This window comes from Scophthalmus maximus, chromosome 6 (assembly GCF_022379125.1).
Source record: "Scophthalmus maximus strain ysfricsl-2021 chromosome 6, ASM2237912v1, whole genome shotgun sequence".
Taxonomy (NCBI): domain Eukaryota; kingdom Metazoa; phylum Chordata; class Actinopteri; order Pleuronectiformes; family Scophthalmidae; genus Scophthalmus; species Scophthalmus maximus.
Genome location: NC_061520.1, coordinates 13,259,299 through 13,280,000, shown reverse-complemented (window position 1 = coordinate 13,280,000; position 20,702 = coordinate 13,259,299). Strand labels below are relative to the sequence as shown.

Sequence of the window (20,702 nt, the reverse complement as noted above, 5' to 3'; positions counted from 1 at the left end):
GAGGTAGGTAGAATGTAATATTAAATCAGACACAGCTAGTGAGTGCTTGTCAGTCAGGACAGGGTGAGTGGACACTTGGCTGCTGTCTCACACATTCTATCTTAATTGACCTCCTAACCCATTAAGCACAGCCTTTGTGTTCGCCACTGGTTTTTCGGAGCAGTGTGCCAGTGATCCTTAACTCCTGCATGCAGAGAAGCACTCTGTACAAAAATAATAATGAACGGGGAAATACAGTAGAATAAACAATGACAGTGTGTCTGGGGCAAAAACCAAGTGGTCCACATACTCATGTAATCTGGGAGCAGACTGAAGTGCAGGCAATCCTGGAAGAATACGATTGAGAAAAATAATGAAATAAAGACGACCTAATCAGTCGGACTGAAAAGTGCGTGTTGTTCACATTTTCACATATTTAAATTAAACATCAACATGTTTTGTCACTGTGAGTGAAATATTTTACATTTATGAAATCAACCATATATACTCTTATAGCCATTGCCAGCTAATATAATATGCTGGTGTAATTCAGTATGTCTGCCAGAAGAGGGGGCTCATTAGCTGCATGGAGTCCTGACACCAGGCCCCAAACTGCTGATCTGTTTTTACACCAGGATCACTGTAATGTCTCTGTCTGACAAAAGTCTGTCACAAACTTTGATAAATATTCAAATATGTTTATTGTACATAAAATATAGAGGTCAAGAAATAAATAAGATATGAGTGGTTCAGGAAAATTGAACTGGACAAATCAATCTATAGACTGAATAGTCAGAGGGAAAAAAACAGAGAACAAGATTTCTTCCCTTGCTCATGGCCACCCTTCTTTAAGGCCCAGTTAGCAACAGCAATTATGTTCACATGCTGATGTACAATGGAAGATAAAGACATTTGCTGCTCCTGTTCCATACACATTCATACACTGGAGTTAATATGTACTAAGGAATTTGCCATTTAATGGAACTAATTGTATTTCGAGAGCATGAATGATTCTTGTATATTTTTTCTCCCCCTGCGTTCTCTTGGGAACTTAATGGGAGCTGCCAGAAAAGAAACAGAAACAATGAAAAGTTACAATTCAAACTTATGAGACAGTAAATCAAAATGAAGGGATATGAATTAAATATCTAAAACAGGCATATGCTGAGTTTTAGTCCCAACTAAGTAAGGGTCAAGCTCCAAACACTAAATCCTACATTTTTTCTACAAAACAATTTAGTAGTAATAATAATAATAATACATTTCATTTATAGAGCACTTTTCATTGCTGAAAGGAATCTCAAAGTAGAAGTAGAAGGAGTGTTGTCACATTTGTTGGTGAGCTCTGGATCCTTTACACTGTCTCCACTCAAATAATTGATTTATTGTTGTGTTTTTACATTACATTTACCTGACACAACTCATTGCCTGCAGCAGCTGACCAATCTCTTTTACCAGTATAGTAAAATAAGAACTGCAATCATGTCTACCGCCAGTGCTACTACAGTGTGACTCCCTCAAGCACTGAATCACCACCACCATCAGGGGCCATATTCATATATTCATTCCTAGTACAGACAGTTACTCCGAGGTGTTTCTAATTAAAAAAAAATTCCCAAGAATGATCTTATCTTTCTAACAAAATTTTTCGAAATCAGATGTTTTATAGGAATTTGCCAGGATAAAAGTAATTCACAAAGCATTTCAGGTCATGCACATTCAGATCAAGTTCTTCAGAAGCCCTAAAAGAGAAAAGCATCAGATGTGTGATGCATACCCTGCGCATATGTGGTATAAAGGCTACTATATATACACTATATTTTTCCCGCCAAAGTTTCCACATACCTGGAGAAGACATTGGAGAGGAGAAGCTCACTGCGTTGCCTATTTTTCTGCACAGTTCTCTCAAATTTGTCAAAAATGTAAGAATCAGAGAAAAGGTAATGTGAAGAATGCAACTACTAGACAGAAAACTGTGAATGCACTCGACAAAAATAAAAAATTCTTGAAGTTTCTAATTTTCATGTTTTGTTGCATTAAATCTTTACTCTACAAGTCACATTCACCCATTTTGGCACAGATCATTCACCAAGAGAACAGCAGTCTTAGGTAATTTAGGGTTCAGTGTCTAACAATGTTGGAATTGTTGAAAAGTTTTTGGTTTTCAAAAACACTGAGCTGGGTTACACAAAAACTACCATATTCCCCTAATAACCATGCAGGAAAAATGACCCAACAAGTTTGTCTGCATAGATAAAATAACCCATATTGCCTTTTCTGTGTGTGGTTTGTCAGTTAACATTACCCAGCTGTTGTGTACAAGCTCGGGATGAGGACATGCTTTTTAGAACACAGTAGTTTTAATGAGCTGTCAATGGTTTGCAATAAGTTGCAAGTCATTTCATAAGCATTGCACATGCTTCATCAAGCACAGGGAACCACAGCTACATTGATGCATTAATCAGAGCTTCAGCATGGTAATCACACACACTTTTGTAATCCTGTGCAGAGCAAAACAATATTTTGTCACCAAATCTCTAACATGTAGGATTAAATTACATGGAATCTGGCCCAGTTGCCTTGTCTTTACCCCTCTACCCCTGCCCTTTTCCTCTGTCATCCTGTTTCTGCCTGTCTGCATTCCAGGTATCTGGTGGGTGTGGCAGGGTTTGTCTGTGCCAACTGGTAACAGTACAACTGTATTGTAGGCATAATAACATCGTAAGAGAGAAAACATTTATGGAATTATGAGGACAAACTCTGGGCGACAAAAATTACAACTAATTTATCTGATGGAAAATGAACTTCTGTGGACTCTCTGTGTGGCCATTTCCGAAACGTCAGCAAACACGTCACAACCTCGAAAACATATTAGATGTCTGTCACTTTTTTAAAGTGGTTAATCAACTCATCACATCAGCGTTTGTAATGGTGCTGGCTGGTTTCAGAATGTTTGGGGTGTTAATGATTGTTCATGTCCAGTGGGGATCAATCAGGGCCTGAGAAGTTTTTGGCACAGGGGCCCTGACCCTGAGGTGAAGGGTGAAATCAGTCATGTGTTCAAGTGTCATGTGTTCCTATAATCTGGGCATTATTACACAACTCTTTCGTAATTTTTTTGCAGCTTGGCTTTTTTTGTGTGCAATTGTTTTTAACAGTAACATTGCACTTACTGAGGCAAGCTGACAGCCATCCCTCAGCCACATGCTGGACAGTAGCAACTCGTCTGCCTCAACGCTCCTACATTTCCCAGAGTGCAGTGCGTCTCCGGGGGCCCCGCCCTTTCCTCTCCCTAACTTCTGTGCGGTCGACTTTCTGTTGTGCAGTGATTTGATTGCTCGCTCTCGGCGATGCGACTCGGTTCGGACACACCTCGCCCTGCGCCACCGCCGACCGTCCTCTGCATCTCCGTCCGCCTCGAGAGGGTAAAAGAAACATCCGCATTTTGAGAAGCACCGCTGCCGTCGTCCTCCGGGGGTTGGACGATGTCCGCCGGGCCAGAGTCGGTCCCACGGAGCGTCACCGGGACGCGGGGACGTCTAGTTTTTCGCTCGTGTTTGTAGTTGTCATTAAGAGGCAGCTGTCAAAGTCGCCCCCCCCCCCCCCCCCCCCGCCTCTCTCCTCCTCCTCCTCCTCCTCTCTCCTCCTCGCTGTGAAACGTTAAGTGAAGGCACAATGTGTGCCGTGCCAGGCCGAGGCGAGGGCGGACCGGAGGTGTCTTCGGGCTAGCAGCAGCTAACTGGACCGCAGCTAGGTCGCACAGCACGGATCCCCCCGGGGCGCGTCGGTCCCGTCGTCAGCACACCAGTTGCTAGCCTCGGTTTGTTGGCAGCCTCGGCGAGGCGGTCGGCCCAGGATGCGGTAACTTTGTTAGCCGATTGTTGTTTGCAACAGATTATCTCGAGTCGCGGCCCGACGCTGAGCTCGCTAGCAGTGGCATCGTCACACCGCACAGCCACATGCTACTGGCATGCTAATGATCACGATAGGTTGAAACGGGCGAATGGTTCAGCACGTCCGAGCAGGTGGAAGGACATGACGACAAGCTAATTGGCACGGAAAGAAGAAGTAGTAGAAGAAGAAGAAGAAGGCGTGACAACAGGACTGATTGATCCTCTCAACTGGAGGACCCCCCTCCACCTGTACATCACAACGACACCATGGAGGGAAACGTCCAGCAGAAGATGACTCCCCTGTCGCGGGAGCTGACGCGGGTGTTCAACAGCTACAACAAGCACTCGATACAGCTGAAGAAGAACCTGAAGGAGACCAACGCATTCTTCCGGGAAATCCGACAGAACTACAGCAACGCGTGTGCGTCCACCATGAGCTCGGATTCCGCGTCTCTGGAGGCGGGTAGGTTTGAACACCTGCTGCAACAGCAGACACCCCCGAACATATCCCAGCATGCACCGCGCCTGCACGTCACAGTCACTGAGTCAAATCATATCTACACTTAAAATATTGTTGTCCTGCAGTGCAACAGACAGAAAGATCTAACGTGTTGCCTTGCTGCCAAGGGATTTGTCCACCAACACAGAGACTGAGAACAAAATGCATTAATTAGGTTTTGGGGAAAACTAAAGAGACTAAGCCCCCTTTCAAAAGCATGAGCAGACTAAGTGCTCCAAATATGCTGAGATTTCTGCACTCACTATAGCTGGCTGACGGCATGGGGATGTCAGTTGTGGTGGAAATCTTAATTTCCTCGAGAAATGCACAACTAATTCATTCAAATAGCGAGTTTGTCTGCAGTATATTGAATTGAACTAAGTCAAAAGTACAAAAGGGTCTGTTCAGCTGGTTCAGAGCTGCTTCACAATGGAAAGGTTCAGAGGTCTGATAGGCACTCATTCTTGTCTTTTACGCTAATTGCGTGTGTGTGTGTGTGTGTGTGTGTGAGTGTGAGAGAGAGAGAGAGAGAGAGAGAGAGAGAGAGAGTGTGAGAGAGTGTTTCTTCATTTTGTTTTTCCACCATACGGTGACCGTTTTTTTCCCAGCAATAGGTTTTAAAGGCTTATTTCTATGAAACATTGATTAAAACGTGCAGCACTGATGGTATGCAGATCAAATCTAATGCGTCACATCCTCCGGAGTGGCTTACTCCCTTCACTGCTCGTGTCCTGCCCACAGAGAAGGTCAAAATCGTTTCCCCCTCCAGTGTTGAATGAACAATGTTAAGCCGAAGATTAGTCGTAGTCGACAGAAAAATGGGACCATTATCCCGCCTTTCATTGGCAAAGCCAAACGCATGTCTTCACCTGCTAACAAGATTCATTTTTTTTTTTACAAATGTCTTGGTTTCTTGGACAACAATACACATCACATGATGGTGTAGGATCATAAAATAGGGTTTGATCTGTAGTGTTGTGATTGTAGAGATTCTGCACTGACAGCCTTATATGATCACAGGACATGCAGTCAAATGCTCAGCACAGGACGGTCTGAATCAAAGGGGCTTTAACGTGTCATGGTAGGTCAATTGGCTACAGCCACAGTTAAACCACGTGTTTGTTAGAAAGACACACTGGGATATGAATATAAAGTAGGTCATGCTCTCTCCTCTTCTTGTTTTATAACTGTTTGTAGACAGTGACTCAGAATTACTGAGGATTGTATCAAGATCTGTTCTCAGTCCAGTTCTTAAAATCCAATATTTTTTCCCCTTCTACCCCTCAGGCCATCTTAGCTGCATCTCCTTCCCTATCCACGAGGAAGAGTTTTTACTCAACACAGTCGGCGCTGCCCCGTATATCGTGATACTGGGCCAGGACTGCGCTGCCCGTTACCAGCTGCTCAATTGCCTGCTGGGGGAGAGGCTGCTGCCGCTGGGCCCCGAGGCTGGTGAGGCTTGTGAAGGAGTCCAGGGCACTGTGTGCAAGAGGCGGAAGCTGTGTTTCACCCATGGGAGACAGACGCGGCTCAGTTTGGCTCTTCCGGGCCAGTATGAGCTGGTGCACCAGCTGGCGGCTAACTGTGGCCGCTGGGATACAGTGCCCAGGGAGGACCTGGAGATCCACGAGGAATGTGAGGACCCAGCACACAGGCTGGCGGAGCTGGAGATCACCCTTTATCACCCACTGCTACAGGTAGGCCTCAGATACAGGGCTACCATTCTTAAACTGTGTCCCATAATAAAGAGTTGACAACATTCAGCCATTCCCTGTATGATGTATTGGTCCACACTGCCGTTGCTTTGTGTCCTCATCATGAGCTCTCATACTTTTACTCACACTGTCTAGAGCAGGATGATATGACCGTGTTGCTCAGCTCACTGCATTATCTTTGGGAGAGGTGAATGGATTGCAAGATCATGTTGATGTGTACTGGACCAAAAAAAGGAAGAAATAATGACACTAATTTCTTTCACATGGCCCGTCCCTAAGTGTGTGTTCATTTTTTGTGTGTTGGTATTTCCAGCCGTTGCCCAGGACAAAAATAAAGATGAATTTCATCTTTGTCTCTGGCTTGAACCAGCCTTGTTATTCACACATGGCTTAGCTCACAAACAGATTACTGAGCAGAGCTGATTATTTCCTGTGTTCTCACACTTACTTCAGGAAAACCTTATTTTCCAGTCACCTTTCTCCTAAACAGACTCGCAGGTCACTGGTTACAAATTGTTGTAAGAATTGTCGAACAAAGTGGTGCCGTCTGGCTAGTGCAACCTGAAGATCTTGTGGGAGAGAAATTGATTTAGCACTGTGTGAGGATTGTAGTCATTCCTTATCACGTATCACACGTGGAAATTAGCCTTTAATCCTTTAGACCAAGGCCCCTCAGCGAGCATCACACAGTCCCAGAAACTAGGCCTAGCTCTGCCTCAGGGCAGCCCATCCGCCCAGCGCTCTTATGTAATGCCACTGGTCTGGTGCAGTTCACATGACTGGGACCCTTTTCTGTGATGATGGTTGCATCTGAATTCTGGGACACTGGTTGTTCATACGGTCACAAAAAAACACAAACAACTTTTTCTTTTTTTTCTTCTTAGATAGATAAACAGATGAACTTTATTGATCCCAAACTGGGAAATTCCGTATTATTATTATTATCTTTTTTTTTTTCAAATCAAGATTTGGGGTGGGCTGTGTTATAAAAATATTCTGTTCAGAACTTTTTACATATATTTTTACACATAAACATGTTACTTCTCATGTATGACGTGTTTGACAATGTTATATTTTGAATGTGTTACTACATTTTTAAACCTTGTTTGGTGAAATACATTTTATGTATTTTGCATCACTCGCTTCTTGGTCCGTCAAAAAGTTTTGGACCTGTAGTCAAAAGGTTCGACACCTCATTGGACCTCACTTAGCTAATAGACAAATAAGTGGGATCTTGGACTTAATTTATTTGAAGATGTTTTTTTAAAAATTGATCTACAGTTTAAGTAATAATATTTTCATAATTTGAATAGTTAGGAATTTATATATTTTCCTCCAAGTAATAAACTAAAGCTGCCATTCTCTGGGTATCTGCTGAATGAATAAGGTGTTAACATGTTTAGGCGGGATTAAATGAAGGCACAGAATCTCTCTGCTCACTGTGGTATTCACACACTCCTGCCACAATCACAGCACCCTGCCTTTAGAGGCCAGCACACGAGAACCGACTTGCTAATTAACTTCTCTTCAGCCCTGGGTTTACCCACCTCAACTTAACCACACAGTGACCACAAGGACGTCAAGGGTGCTAACCTATCGCCGTGTTTCTAAAATTCCTTGAGGTACATATTCTGTTATGTTCATTGCCAGTACTCTGTGAATTCACATAGGACAGTCTGCTTGTCAACAAAGACCTGTGATGTTATGATGATAAAAATAATGACGAACTTTATTGTATAGCACATCTATTATTAAAGTTAGAAAAGGATTAAAAACAACAGTTAAATCAGATGGAGAAAAAAAAAATCTCATTCCAGAGTTTGGGGGCCCGGACTGAAAAAGCACAGTAGACTTCAGTCACCAATTGGGTTCTGGGAACTACCAAAAGTCAACTATTGGCTGATCAATGATGACGAGCTGGTAAATACGGGGGCTGATTGTGGAAAGCCTTAAAATGCAATAAATTTAAATAAGAATATGGACAAACAATGAAAAGAGGCAACAATTGGTTTTCTAAGATTATATTTTCTTGAACTAGTGATAGTCCTAACAGCAGCATTTCGGACCAGTTGAAGGCAATGTAGGGAAGCCTGAGTAAATCTAGCTGTGAAAGAAATAAAGGCATGGACAACGCTGTGTAAGTCCTTGGATGATCGGAAAGATTTGATCTTTGGAATTAAGTTAATTTGGAAGAATCCAAACTAAGGCCAGAATCAAATAAAACATCAAAATTTGATGGGGCTCCAAGATCTGACCAGGAGAAATTGATGTGGAAAACGAGTGTTCCTGTTTGCAGCCACCCTATAAATATGATAAAAGATGAAAGTGATAATTTAACTGGGTCAGATGGGAGCAGCAATGCGAGCTCTTACTGACACGTTTTAGAGCCATATGAAAAAACAAAACAGTGGCGTCAAAATAACCCACAAACATTCTCTTGGAGCGTCGTGTAAAAATAGTCTGCAGCAGGGCAATTCAAACAGTGTACTGATTTTGACTGGTTGTGAGCAAATGTTTGCAGGCGATCTTTGTTCAAAAGACACTGCTCCAATGGGCTGCGCTCTCTTGTGTCTTGGAGACAGGACTGACTGTCTCCTTTGTGTAGCTGTGGGTCATTTCTGCCGCTGACTTTTTCCCTGTCATGGTCTCTCTCGCTCCCAAGCTCTCTGTGAGTCTAGTTTTGTTAATGTTGTTATTCAGCAGGGGTCGAGCAAAGTTTTTTTTAGTTTTTTTTACTACTGTCATTTTTTCTGCTATGTCACAGACATTCCCAAGACCACCACAAATATTTATGTGTCATTTTGAGTCCAGAAATAGAAGGAGCATGTGATAAACTTTGAATGTGTTTTTCTTTCCTTCTACACTGGCATAAATCTGTTGGAAAACTCCAATTGCCTGAAATATATTCCACGTATAAACTGATGATATAGTAATTGCTATCTGACTTTTAAGCAAACAGTTGCCTGTTTACATAACCAGGCAGCAGACGCAAGGACGCATCGTCTTTTATTTGGAGTTGTGTTTCTGGCCACTTGATGAGTATAGGTCCAGAATTCTCTGTTTTTTGCTCACAATTGGGTCTCCACCAACTCCTGGTGGAAGTATCTGGCTTAAGCTGTTAAATGCTCCACTATTTTCACAAGCTAGTCATAACTATTACTAAACCAACTAAGGTGACACCTTTCATATTAGACAGTGATCTCATCTATTCTCATTATAAAAATTAGGATTATAGCTGTGTATAATTTATAGATATCAATTTATCCTGCTTGTTAGAGTTTTCACTCTGTGTTAATGTGAAACTTTTGGATTTGGACTTTTCATGGAACCACATTTCCTAATTATTGCCTGTACATACACTAGTTTTCTTTGGAATGAAGTTAACCTTTTGTGATTTGTTTACAGGAAGCAAAGGTCATGGTGGTGCCTTGTCCAAGTGTCCAGCCCATAGAAGAGGCCCTGGAAGACTGCACTCGCAGTGTGATCCCCATAATACTCTATGCCATCAACCAGGACACGTTAAGCACAGAGCAGGTGGCTGAACTCTGGAAAGTCAAAGAGCTGCTCTCCTTTCCCATCTGTTTTGTTCGAATCCCTAACACCATGCCAGCAGCCTCTCCAGAACCTGGCCGCCATGCGGAGAAGGAGAAAGAGAGGGAGAAGAGTTCCCTGCATAAGCAGCTGCTGTCCCTCGGCTTCCTCAATAGCCCGACAGGAAACTGCTCCTGTGGCGCCCCTACACATGTGTCCGCCCCAGGTGCCAAGCCCCAGAGCACACTGGGTGAGGCTTTTGAGAGACTGCATCGGTTGCTGGTGCCATTTGCTCGCCAAGTGCTTCAAAACCAGCAGGTGGAGGCTGCCAGTCTGCTTAATGGGATACATTGTCGCTGTCTAGACCTTTTCATCAACCAGGTTAGAGGATGTTGCCTCCTAGCATGGTTCATCTGTACACTGTGATTGTTTTACTGATTTATTACCACCCCCCCCCCCCCCCCCCCCCCCCCCCCCCCCCCAAAAGAAAAAGAAAAAAGACCTTTGTCCTTTCTTCTCCACTTCCCTGCAGGCCTTTGACATGCAGAGGGACCTGCAGATCACACCGCGCAGGCTGGAGTACACCCGGGAGAAAGAGGGTGAACTATTCACCTCCCTTATGGCCATCGCTAACCGCAAACAGGAAGAGATGAAGGAGATGATTGTGGAGACGCTCGGCAGCATGAAAGAGCAGCTGCTGGAGGACGCTGCCAACCTGGAGTTTACAGGTTAGTGAGGAACCCCCCAGGATAAATGCCACAAGGCAAGTTTTGATGGATAGAATTGGAAGTATATTATCCAGTTACATATTTCAACTTTTGGTTGTAGCTGGACATGTGATTTGCTGTGATAGACTTTGTATAGACCCCAGTAAATTTGATTCAGTGGTTCCCTATTTGATTATTCAACAATGAGCACACATGCCTTATTTATTTTGCACTCACATCTTCAATTTAATAAGACAGGATGCCCTCTTTATTATCTGTCTGTTAAAGAAAATAGCTGACGCTTGGCACACTAATCAGAGTCAGGTGTTTTAATATTACGCCATTTTTTCTTCAATCAGTTTGGAAAATGAGTCATGCGATGGTCAGAAACCTACTCATCTTTCCCCCACTCTTACCAGAATAACATTGGGTGTAAACAGTCGTTTCTCTCTCTAATTCTACTGATTCTGGTAAAGCGAGACGGCTCTGACACAAAGAATTAAAGGTGCTCTGTGGATTTTACTGTTAAAGTTTTCGTTTATGTTCAGCGTTTTCAGTGTCGCCTTCGAAAACACCTGTGTATCCCTGATCTCTAACAAACGTTAAAATATATATTTTGCAATGTTTCCATCCATAGTTAAATCCTATAAAATTTCTTCCTCGCATTTTCCTGCAAAGATGCACCACTACACCTTGCTTCCCCTTTAGATCAGTGGAATAGTGTGAATGGTGCATTTCATCACAAACAACTACTCAGTAGTAATAGTGGTCAAAAACTCAACACATCAGTTCAAGTCAAGACAAATTTATTCATGTAGCTCAAAATCACAAAACTGTTTCAAGGGGCTTTACAACCTGTACAGCACACACCCTCTATCCTTTAGGTCCTCAGTTTGCATAAGGAACCTTTATTGAATGAACATTGTATGTATATTTCACTTGCATTGAAGGATTTGCTTCATCTGGTGTATGAAATGGTGCTAGTATTAGGAATTTACATGCTTCATGAGACCCATTGATATAAAATAAAAGCCGTAATTGGACAGCTATGTATGTTGAAGCACTACATATTTGATCAATAATTTCTGTTTGCTCATTGGCTTAACCTCACAAATGACTTTCTTTTTTCGACCGCAGACGTCATTGTAACAACTAATGGAGAGCCTGTTACGTCAAAGGAGATCAAATCTTGCATCCACCAGATCCAGGAGCTCATCGTGGTCCGTTTGAATCAGGCCGTGGCAAATAAGCTGATCAGCTCTGTGGACTATCTGAGGGAGAGCTTTGTAGGAACTCTGGAACGATGCCTCAACAGTCTGGAGAAGTCGACCACCGACTCATATGTCCACAATATCACTTCCAATCACCTCAAACAGGTGTGCATTAAACACAAACCTTGTGTAGTGTGAAGAAATGTAATGTGAGCAGATGATTAAATGAAATTTATTATCATTATTATTATTAAATGTGAGCAGAAAGATTTGACTGACGTCAGAAATACAAATTCCTGATGTTTATTGGGAAAACTTGAATCAGAAACTGATTAAAGTGTTAAACATTTCAGCTTACTGACAAGCTCTGTTCTCTCTCTCTTATCTTCATTTAACCATTTAAACCTAAGTGCGAAATCATAGTATTGTAGGAAACTAAACCAGAACACAGGGATCATCGTAGGGTCAAAGCAAATGATCAGGAAAACAAAATGGTTTTCCAGTAAATACAAGTGACATTTTAGTCTCCATCAACTCGGCTTGCCTTCAGTGTCAGAAGCCCCTAGACTGATATGTGAAATTTACTGGCATCTCGACATTCACAGGTTTTTTTTCTCATATGTCACAGTTATTAAACGCAGCCTATCATGTGGAGGTCACCTTTCACTCTGGATCTTCTGTCACACGTCTCTTCTGGGAGCAAATCAAACAGGTTTATTGTCTCAAATATTCAATCTTGGAGTATCAAAATATATGCTGAATGGTGACTAAAAATTATGTTTTTAATCATTTCACCCTCTGTGTTGCTCTTAGATAATCCACAGGATAACATTTGTGAACCCTCCTGCCATCACTCCAGAGTGGAAGCGGAAAGTGGCCCAGGACGCCATAGAAAGCCTCAGTGCTGCCAAACTGGCCCGAAGCATCTGCTCCCAGTTCAGAACTCGTCTCAACAGCTCCCATGAGGCCTTTGCAACATCTCTGCGCCAGGTTTACTTGCTCTCTCATCTTTACTGCCTTTTTTTCTTTTAATTCCTCATCCCTCTTTCAACTAACTACTTAGTTACAGAAAATACTATGACGGAGAAATGGCAATGGTGAAAAGTAAGAGCAGGGAATTCTTCCCTTGGACCCATGACATGGTGGAAGTAGCACCAACAGCAAGTGTTTACAGGGTTGTGCATTCATTATACAGATGTGGAGAGTAGGTGGGAGTGTCTTCCACTAGTGTGTGAGATGGCAATTTGTGTGAAGTATTGGCTGATTAGCATGAGCATTAATTGTTGGGGAAAAAACTTGGGAATTCACAGCTTTGTTACTGATTTAAATGAGTATGTTATTGATTCCCTCCTGATTCATCAGAATGGGTTGAAAGCCATTCATAACCTTTGTATTATTGATTGGTTGGAATTAACTTTTAATTCATTCCTCAGGCTTTTATGATCTTACTTTTAACGCCTACAAGGTATGACATTTCTACAATGAGCTTCAGTCACATCTCTATAGGTGGCTTTTGTTTGTTGTCACTCGTCCACACTAATGCATTTGCTGGGATCAATGACGACGCGGAACTGTCAGTGAATGCTTGTAATTTGCTTTCCCCTGGTAGTGGAGTCGGGACCGTTGAGACCGTTTGCGTCATTGTATCCAAAAGTATCTTGTTGCTCAAAAGATCTGCAGTAATACGGACGTCATGCGTAAACACAGTGTGGATGCAGCCTCCGGCTTGGCACAGCTCATGCTTCACTCCAATGTGTTTCTCTTCATAACGTTCTCTGATGACGTTTTCATGCTCACAAGTTCTTACATTTTTGTGCATTTACACAAACACACTGATAAAGTGTGACAGTCTTATAGACGGGGTGGTGTTGAGTATTAATCTAGTTTTATATCTGACTGTGCGATTGAGAGTATTGCAGTCACATAATCCTAGCAACATTATTCTGTCACATTCTTGTTGGAAATACCAGAAAAACAAGTAGACTATGTAAAACAAGTAGGGTTATAAAGATGAAAACTCTGGCCTGTACCAACCAGTTTGGGTCTGCATGTATGTATGTATGTATGTATGTATGTCTATAGTGTGCGTGTGAGTGTATATGTATATGTATATGTATATGTATATACACACACGCACGTATGTATGTATGTATGTATGTATGTATGTCTATAGTGTGTGTGTGTGCGTGTGAGTGTATATGTATATGTATATGTATATGTATATACACACACGCACGTACGTATGTATGTATGTATATATATTTATAAATATGTCATATGCATGTGTAATATTTTGTGATAGTCATAGTGTCAGATCCAAGCATTGGTCCAAGCAAAGATGCATAAATAGGAAAAACATGAGAATAATCACAATGGAGAAACTAAAACAAATAGTTTGCACATTAATGTTCTGATGATTGATCAATTTAACAAGTAAGTGTTCCTGCTCAAGTCAGCGCACAGGTTCTAATGTACAGTACTTGTTCACAAATTTGTTTTACTTCTCTTGCAACTTAAAGATTATTAATGGTGAAAGGTGCATGACAGTAATATGTAAAGTCACATGAGAATATGTCTGTGCTCATGTTGTCTCTGTTCCTGCTGTGCACAAAGCAAACAGCCGTGAACCTCGTGGGGTCAGTGTATGAAAACAGTCATCGTTCCTGGAGCAACTCCTTGTGCTCACAACTGTGCACTGAACTATCTTGACAAATGACGATGACGACATCGCAGCTGACCTGTAGTTACCTCTGCCAAGGAGGTTATGTTTTCGCCCCTGTCTATTGGTTTGTTTGTTTTTCAGCAGGATTATGAGAAACTACTTTTGGGGCATACCCTGGAATTTATTTTAAAATTTTCTTTAACAGTGCAAGAGAATAATGCACGGCTCTTGATGTTTCAACTACAATGATACCATCGCCAAGGCCCGACCGTCGCCTTAAATTCAATCAAGATCCATGTTTTGTTACCTGGGAAATTTGTGAAAATGCCAAGGACAAACAAACTGCCCTACTGCAAAAAAAATTTGCTGGATCAAACCCAAAATTTAATGGGTTCTGTCTTGTCCCATACTTCCACTAATTTCCATTGACATTTTTTCCGTTGTTTTTGCATAATCCTTCCTGACAAACAAACAAACAAACAGACAGACAGACAGGGGTGAGAATCTTTGGTTGTGGTAATTGTGTAGTTCAAAGTCAAAGCTATGGAGCCTTGAGGGCATATAGTCTCTGAATAATATTAGTGTGGTTCCATCCATTTCTTGAAAAGGCAATGTCCTATCATTTAGTTCACACTGAGTTGTTTGGTTGCCATTTTTTCCTTTTTTAATATGAAGAAGACAGTTTTAACAAAGACCATGGATTATATATATATATATATATTTTGAAGCTCACATTACATATACAGTATGCTTGGACTCTGAAGCTGAAGAGTGCTTTTTCAATTAAATGAAATCTCAAACTGTAAAGCAACCACTTTACTACAAAAAAAAAAGACCCATAACAGTAAGTTACATCAGGATACTAAATCATCTTGAAAAATGAAACAACTTAACAAAAGACACCAGTCATTTGGCAGCTGGTCACAGCTCTTAATACTCACCACCATACTATGTAACGTGTTTGCAGCTGGAGGAGGGTCACACCGGACGACTGGAGCGCACCGAGGATCTGTGGCTGCGCGTGAGGAAGGACCACGCCCCTCGACTGGCTCGTCTGTCTCTGGAGAGCCGCTCCCTCCGGGATGTTCTGCTGCATGGTGAGTCACCACCAAAACCCTCCCTTTGTTAACTGCAGTCACACTCTGGAAAACTAAACCTTTTTTTTGTCAATTGAATCTCTTGCACATGGCCATTTGTGATGCTGGTTTCATTAAATATCCCCTCCAGACTTATTTGCAAAATGCATCTTTAAGTTGAGTGGCACTTTTAAGAACAATGTGATTTAGAGAGACATTGAGACTCATAATATCAAACCCCATCAATATACTGAGAAGAGAAAAATGAAAAATTGAACATAGACATACAGACTTTTTCTTTCTTTTTTTGAAAACTCTGTAACCTATTTTCAGACCCTTTTTACACTTTGAGGCCCAAAAAATAATAGTAATGCAATTTCTTCTGACAGGCAAGCCAAAGCTTGGTCGAGAGTTGGGTCGGGGTCAGTACGGAGTGGTGTACTTGTGTGACAGCTGGGGAGGACACTACCCATGTGCATTAAAGTCTGTGGTACCGCCTGACGATAAACACTGGAACGACTTGGCTTTAGAGTTTCACTACACAAGGTGAGTTAGTATGAGTAAGTTTAAACCTAAACAAAAGTGTTACAACAGCTCCAAAGTCATTGAAATCCTTCACACCAAACTGCTGTGGGTGTTGAGATCAACGCTCATCAAAGTTGTTGGTGTATTTCACTGACTCGCAGGTGAGCATGGGAAAAATCAAACTCCACCCAACTTAACAAAACACTGTTGACTGTTAAAGCCTTGAGGCTGTTCTCCGCACGTCAACAAGTCAACATGTCTCATTTAAGCTCGTCTGCTCTGACTGACATAAGTCTGAGGAAGGCAGGCCATTGTGGCTGCCTTCAAGCGGACAAAGGAGACTTAGATTAATATTGCGTGTCTTTGGGTGTGTGTCGGTTCAGGTCCCTGCCCAAGCATGAGCGGCTCGTCGACCTGCACGGCTCTGTGATTGATTACACCTACGGAGGCGGCTCCAGCATTGCTGTACTGCTCATCATGGAGCGGCTGCACAGAGACCTCTACACAGGCTTGAAGGTGACTTGATAGTCCAGTGGATGGAAGAGGAAACGTATTGTTGTTTTATTAGAGTGTTAAAATCTTACTCTCCCTCTGCAGCCCTTTATATTTCCTCTCCCCTCTCTGTTTTAACGCGTCACCCCGGTTCTTCTGTGGCAGGCTGGTTTGTCGCTGAGGGACAGACTTCTGATCGCACTAGATGTGGTGGAGGGGATCCGCTTCCTGCACAGTCAGGGTCTCCTGCACAGAGACATTAAGCTAAAAAATGTTCTGGTGAGTTTCAACCAATTTCCAGTTGACCATGACGAATGGATTCTGTTAAGGTTTTCCAGATGTTTGCTGTATCACAACACTTCATATGATTGATTTGTAGGGATGTGCTAAACACCAACATATCAGAAGCTCTAGAAAAACGAAATGTTTTTTAGTCCAGTTTTTATTTTTTATTGCTCTTATTTGTTTTTATTCATTCATTTATTTATTTATTTACATGGACTTTCAAATAAACTAATGTGGTCTATTTTATAAAACCCGATTATCAAAATCAAAAATCAGTTAAAAACATGAGAGCATTGGCTCTTTGCTCTCCCATCTGCTGACTATGGCACTTTATATTGATTATATTAATAAATAATTTTTAACTATACTGTTGATCTTTTTAACTTAATTGTTCTAAATTGTATTCCACCAACCAGGATAAGCACTCTTAATTCCCTTGTATTTTGTACAATATAATGACAATAAATCTATTCTAGTCTATTTTATCTGTCTGTAGATTGCTAATTTGCTTCAGCACTTGATGATGAAAATGAAAAATAAATAAAACCTACATCCTTCACAATAACAAGGACAATAGTCCTTGTCCAAATTACACATTGTAAGATTTATACTTTAACAGCAGTTAACAATGTCCAAATGTTGATAATTGATAATCAACCTTTTAAATAATTTAATTAAAAACAATATCATATATTTTTCATCATCTGAAAAGTAGTAATAAAGGCGACGTCACAGTAAAAGCTGTGTTCATCAAATAACACCGGTTCAAAATTGCGTTTTCTTTCTTTCCATGAAAAAAATACACCGATATCTTTTTTTTCTACTTGACCAAACAAGCTGCCCTCTCTTTCTTTTATTCTTCTAGCTGGACAAACAAAATCGGGCAAAGATCACTGACCTTGGCTTCTGTAAACCAGAGGCCATGATGTCTGGTAGCATCGTAGGAACTCCCATCCACATGGCTCCAGAGCTGTTTACAGGTACGATTACTGAGCAGTCACTCCGTCCATAATTACATCATGCAGCAGGTCCTGAGGTTCAACTTCAAACAGTTTAATTGGTCAGAACTGTCTGAAAGAATGTCTACCAGTGGCCGAAAAAAATGTTTATGTCATTATTTACTTAAGGGGACAACCCTGTTACACAACCGTTAGGCCGTTACATCTTTATGCCAAAGTCAAACCTCTTTGTAAGGTTTCCTCTTCTCCTGACAGGAAAGTATGATAACTCCGTTGACGTCTACGCCTTTGGGATCCTTTTCTGGTACCTCTGCACCGGTTCCGTAAAACTCCCAGAGTCCTTTGAGAAGTGCTCCAGCAAGGACCAGCTCTGGACAAATGTTAAAAAAGGTACAGAACACTTTATCTTGCACCAAGTGCTCGGTGGCTCCACGTGGGGGAAATCAAACACCGGTTACACCTTAATGCCTCCAACGTGTTTCTTTATAATCTCTGGTGTCACAGATCAATGAAGAAATAACTGTTTATCATCACTAGTCGAGGCTGAAACTTGGAGCTTATGTGTTGAATAATAACAAATGCAGTGAAGAGAAAAAGAATTTAAAAAAGTGGAAGTTTATACTGAAATATTTCAGGGATACTGCTGTGGCATCTCTGAGTCATTCAGTGTTTAACGAGGAAATGCCAAAGTACACAGAGGAGGACAGACACACTCAACTCTGCAGTTTTAACTGCTTTTCACTTTCTTTGCATGATGTGGAAAAAACACTGACACAGGGTGTAAATGGCAGACAATGATTATAAAGTTGATCGTAAAACAGTTAAAATAAAAATGAACATAAAAACCTTCACAAAGGCAGTTTATTGCAGAACTGTTGAATTACACTGTTGTATTACAAATGTCCCGACTCCAGTGCCGGTCTTAAAGCAGTTTTAGAATAATGAGGTAAAATAAACATCACTCACGTAATTGCTTCCTTCACACTTCATGGTCAGAATATGGATTTAATACTAGTTTTGCTTTTGGATTCAATTCTAAATCACAAACCTGTCATTACGAAACCCTGCAGTTGTACTTTTTTGTTTTTCACGTCACAAACAGTTTTGGTCCAGTTATTTAGTCCATTTTTGATCACCAACCCTGATGAACTGACCTGAACAGGCCTAGTCGCCAGAGTTTGTTTGAACCAAATAAATCCTCGCAACTGTTTCCTGACATAAGTGTTAAGTACACAGTCTGCCTGATGCGGATCTCTACAAATGAGAAAATATGTCTTCATGGTGAAGCCTTGAAGTTAACTATCTAAAGACGCACTGTTGTTTGTAGTTGTGTGTCTGGGCCAGAGACTCACTCATGTGCGTGTCGCCTCCAGGTGCCAGACCAGAACGGCTGTCCAGTTTCGACGAGGAGTGCTGGCAGCTGATGGAGGCCTGCTGGAACGGGGACCCCTCCCAGAGGCCACTGCTCGGTATCGTGGAGCCCAGCCTGCAGAGCATCATGGTCCGGCTCTGCAACTCTGGCTCCGAACAGAAAAGCAGCAGCCTAGATGACTCAAACTGAAAACACTCCAAACAAACTAACACGCGTGTGATAGGGATTTTCTGATCAGAAAAGTATTTTTGATGTATTTATGGAGAGCTGAGCAGAGAATTACTGTGGAGCAGGTGACCAATGAAAAATGTCCTCCTTGTTCGAGGCTGTTGGATTTACTTTATTTATGAGGAGTTGGTACAGACCAGACGTTTGCAAATGTGTTTTATTGTTTGTGCCGTGTGTATTTGTATACAAACTACAAAATGCTTTTGTTGTAGCCGTCGTGCTAATCGCTACTTGGTCATATAATTGTAACTAGATGCAAATTGTTTTAAAAAATAGTCAAGTCCCTGTATTATGAAAAAAAAATATAAAAGATTAATTTTAGATTGTATTTAAACTGAACATTTCTGCATCTATAAAAAAAACATTTTTTTTTAATAAAATGATCTGTTACAACAAATTATATAAGCTAGTGTGGGGTTATTACTGCAACTTTGGTCTCAGGTGAGAAGGTTTTAACAATATTTTGTAAAAACAAAGCCATGCCGACTTCCATCACATCATCCACGGTTGCATATGTTATGTTTCTCTTTTAGTTACATGAAAATGTCACTCACTACAGCATAAGAGCTATTTTTCTGCTGTAATATCTAGTGCTGTAACATACTTATTATTATCTCAATTATCTTTAGATTGCTCCGTTAAGAAGTTGATGAAGTAGTTCTAATGCTTTGGGAGCAGTATTTTTCTAAATCTGACAAAATTCAAAAAGGGATAAATAAGGTGACGGGCCTTTGTCAGAATGCCGGACTGGAGACGGTGTTAATGAACATGGGTAAAAAAGCATCAGCACCACCTGGTGACTTTTTTATGCCTCTTTCCTCTCCTCAGTTATAATATCCTGAAATAATGTGAGCAGGTTCCAGATGTGTTCTGACAGAACCAACACATCTGACAGCAGTGGAGAACAAGCCATGTCCTGCTCATATTCCACCAGAACATGTGCTAAACACATCATTCATTACTGTGGGTTTATTTACAAACACTAAAACACTGCACACTGATCACTGTTTTTAAAATTACAACTTAAAATTGTTTAAATGTTTGTTTTGCAAATGATGTGAGCCACAATGAACTACTTAGATATTTAATGTCTGGGCCATCAGCTCAGACTCTCACTCTACTATCAGGATATTTTGAGCCATGTTTTTATTCCCGATTTCAGTAAATTTGAGAGCTTGAAAACTACTTCTCTTTGGTAAGTTTTTCTTTAAAAAAAAATCTAGTAATTTATAAGAAATACCCAAGCGAATCACAAATTGAATAAGATCATAACTGTCTGTAATTGAAGTTACAAATCAATTTCTTATGACAGATTTATGATGATTTTAAAAATGCTCCGTGTGACTCAGTTTAAAGATGAGCCGCCACATATTTCCACAGGATGTCTGCTCACATCAAACAGTTATGTTGCTGCCATGCAGCTTACAGATTAAATGAATGACTCAGTTATACATGTCTCATGCGTCTCTTCTTGCTATAAATTCATTTTCAACCATCTAATTTGCTTTGAATGAGCCCTTGGATTTGGAGCAGAATCTCTCTGCAGACATAATGAAAATTAGAAAAAA

General features: G+C 41.2%; 1 protein-coding gene across 1 annotated transcript; it reads left to right on the top strand.

The window, feature by feature from the left end:
• The first annotated feature begins 678 nt into the window (after positions 1 to 678).
• dstyk (dual serine/threonine and tyrosine protein kinase) lies at positions 679 to 19,534 on the top strand. Its single transcript, XM_035631145.2, has 14 exons — positions 679 to 4,335; positions 5,659 to 6,068; positions 9,492 to 9,998; positions 10,150 to 10,345; positions 11,462 to 11,700; positions 12,164 to 12,247; positions 12,349 to 12,525; positions 15,165 to 15,294; positions 15,663 to 15,819; positions 16,182 to 16,314; positions 16,456 to 16,569; positions 17,441 to 17,555; positions 17,790 to 17,924; positions 18,908 to 19,534. Exons 1-14 carry the CDS (start codon positions 4,140 to 4,142, stop codon positions 19,093 to 19,095), a joined length of 2,781 nt encoding a protein of 926 aa, XP_035487038.1. The 5' UTR covers positions 679 to 4,139; the 3' UTR covers positions 19,096 to 19,534.
• Positions 19,535 to 20,702: the final 1,168 nt, after the last annotated feature.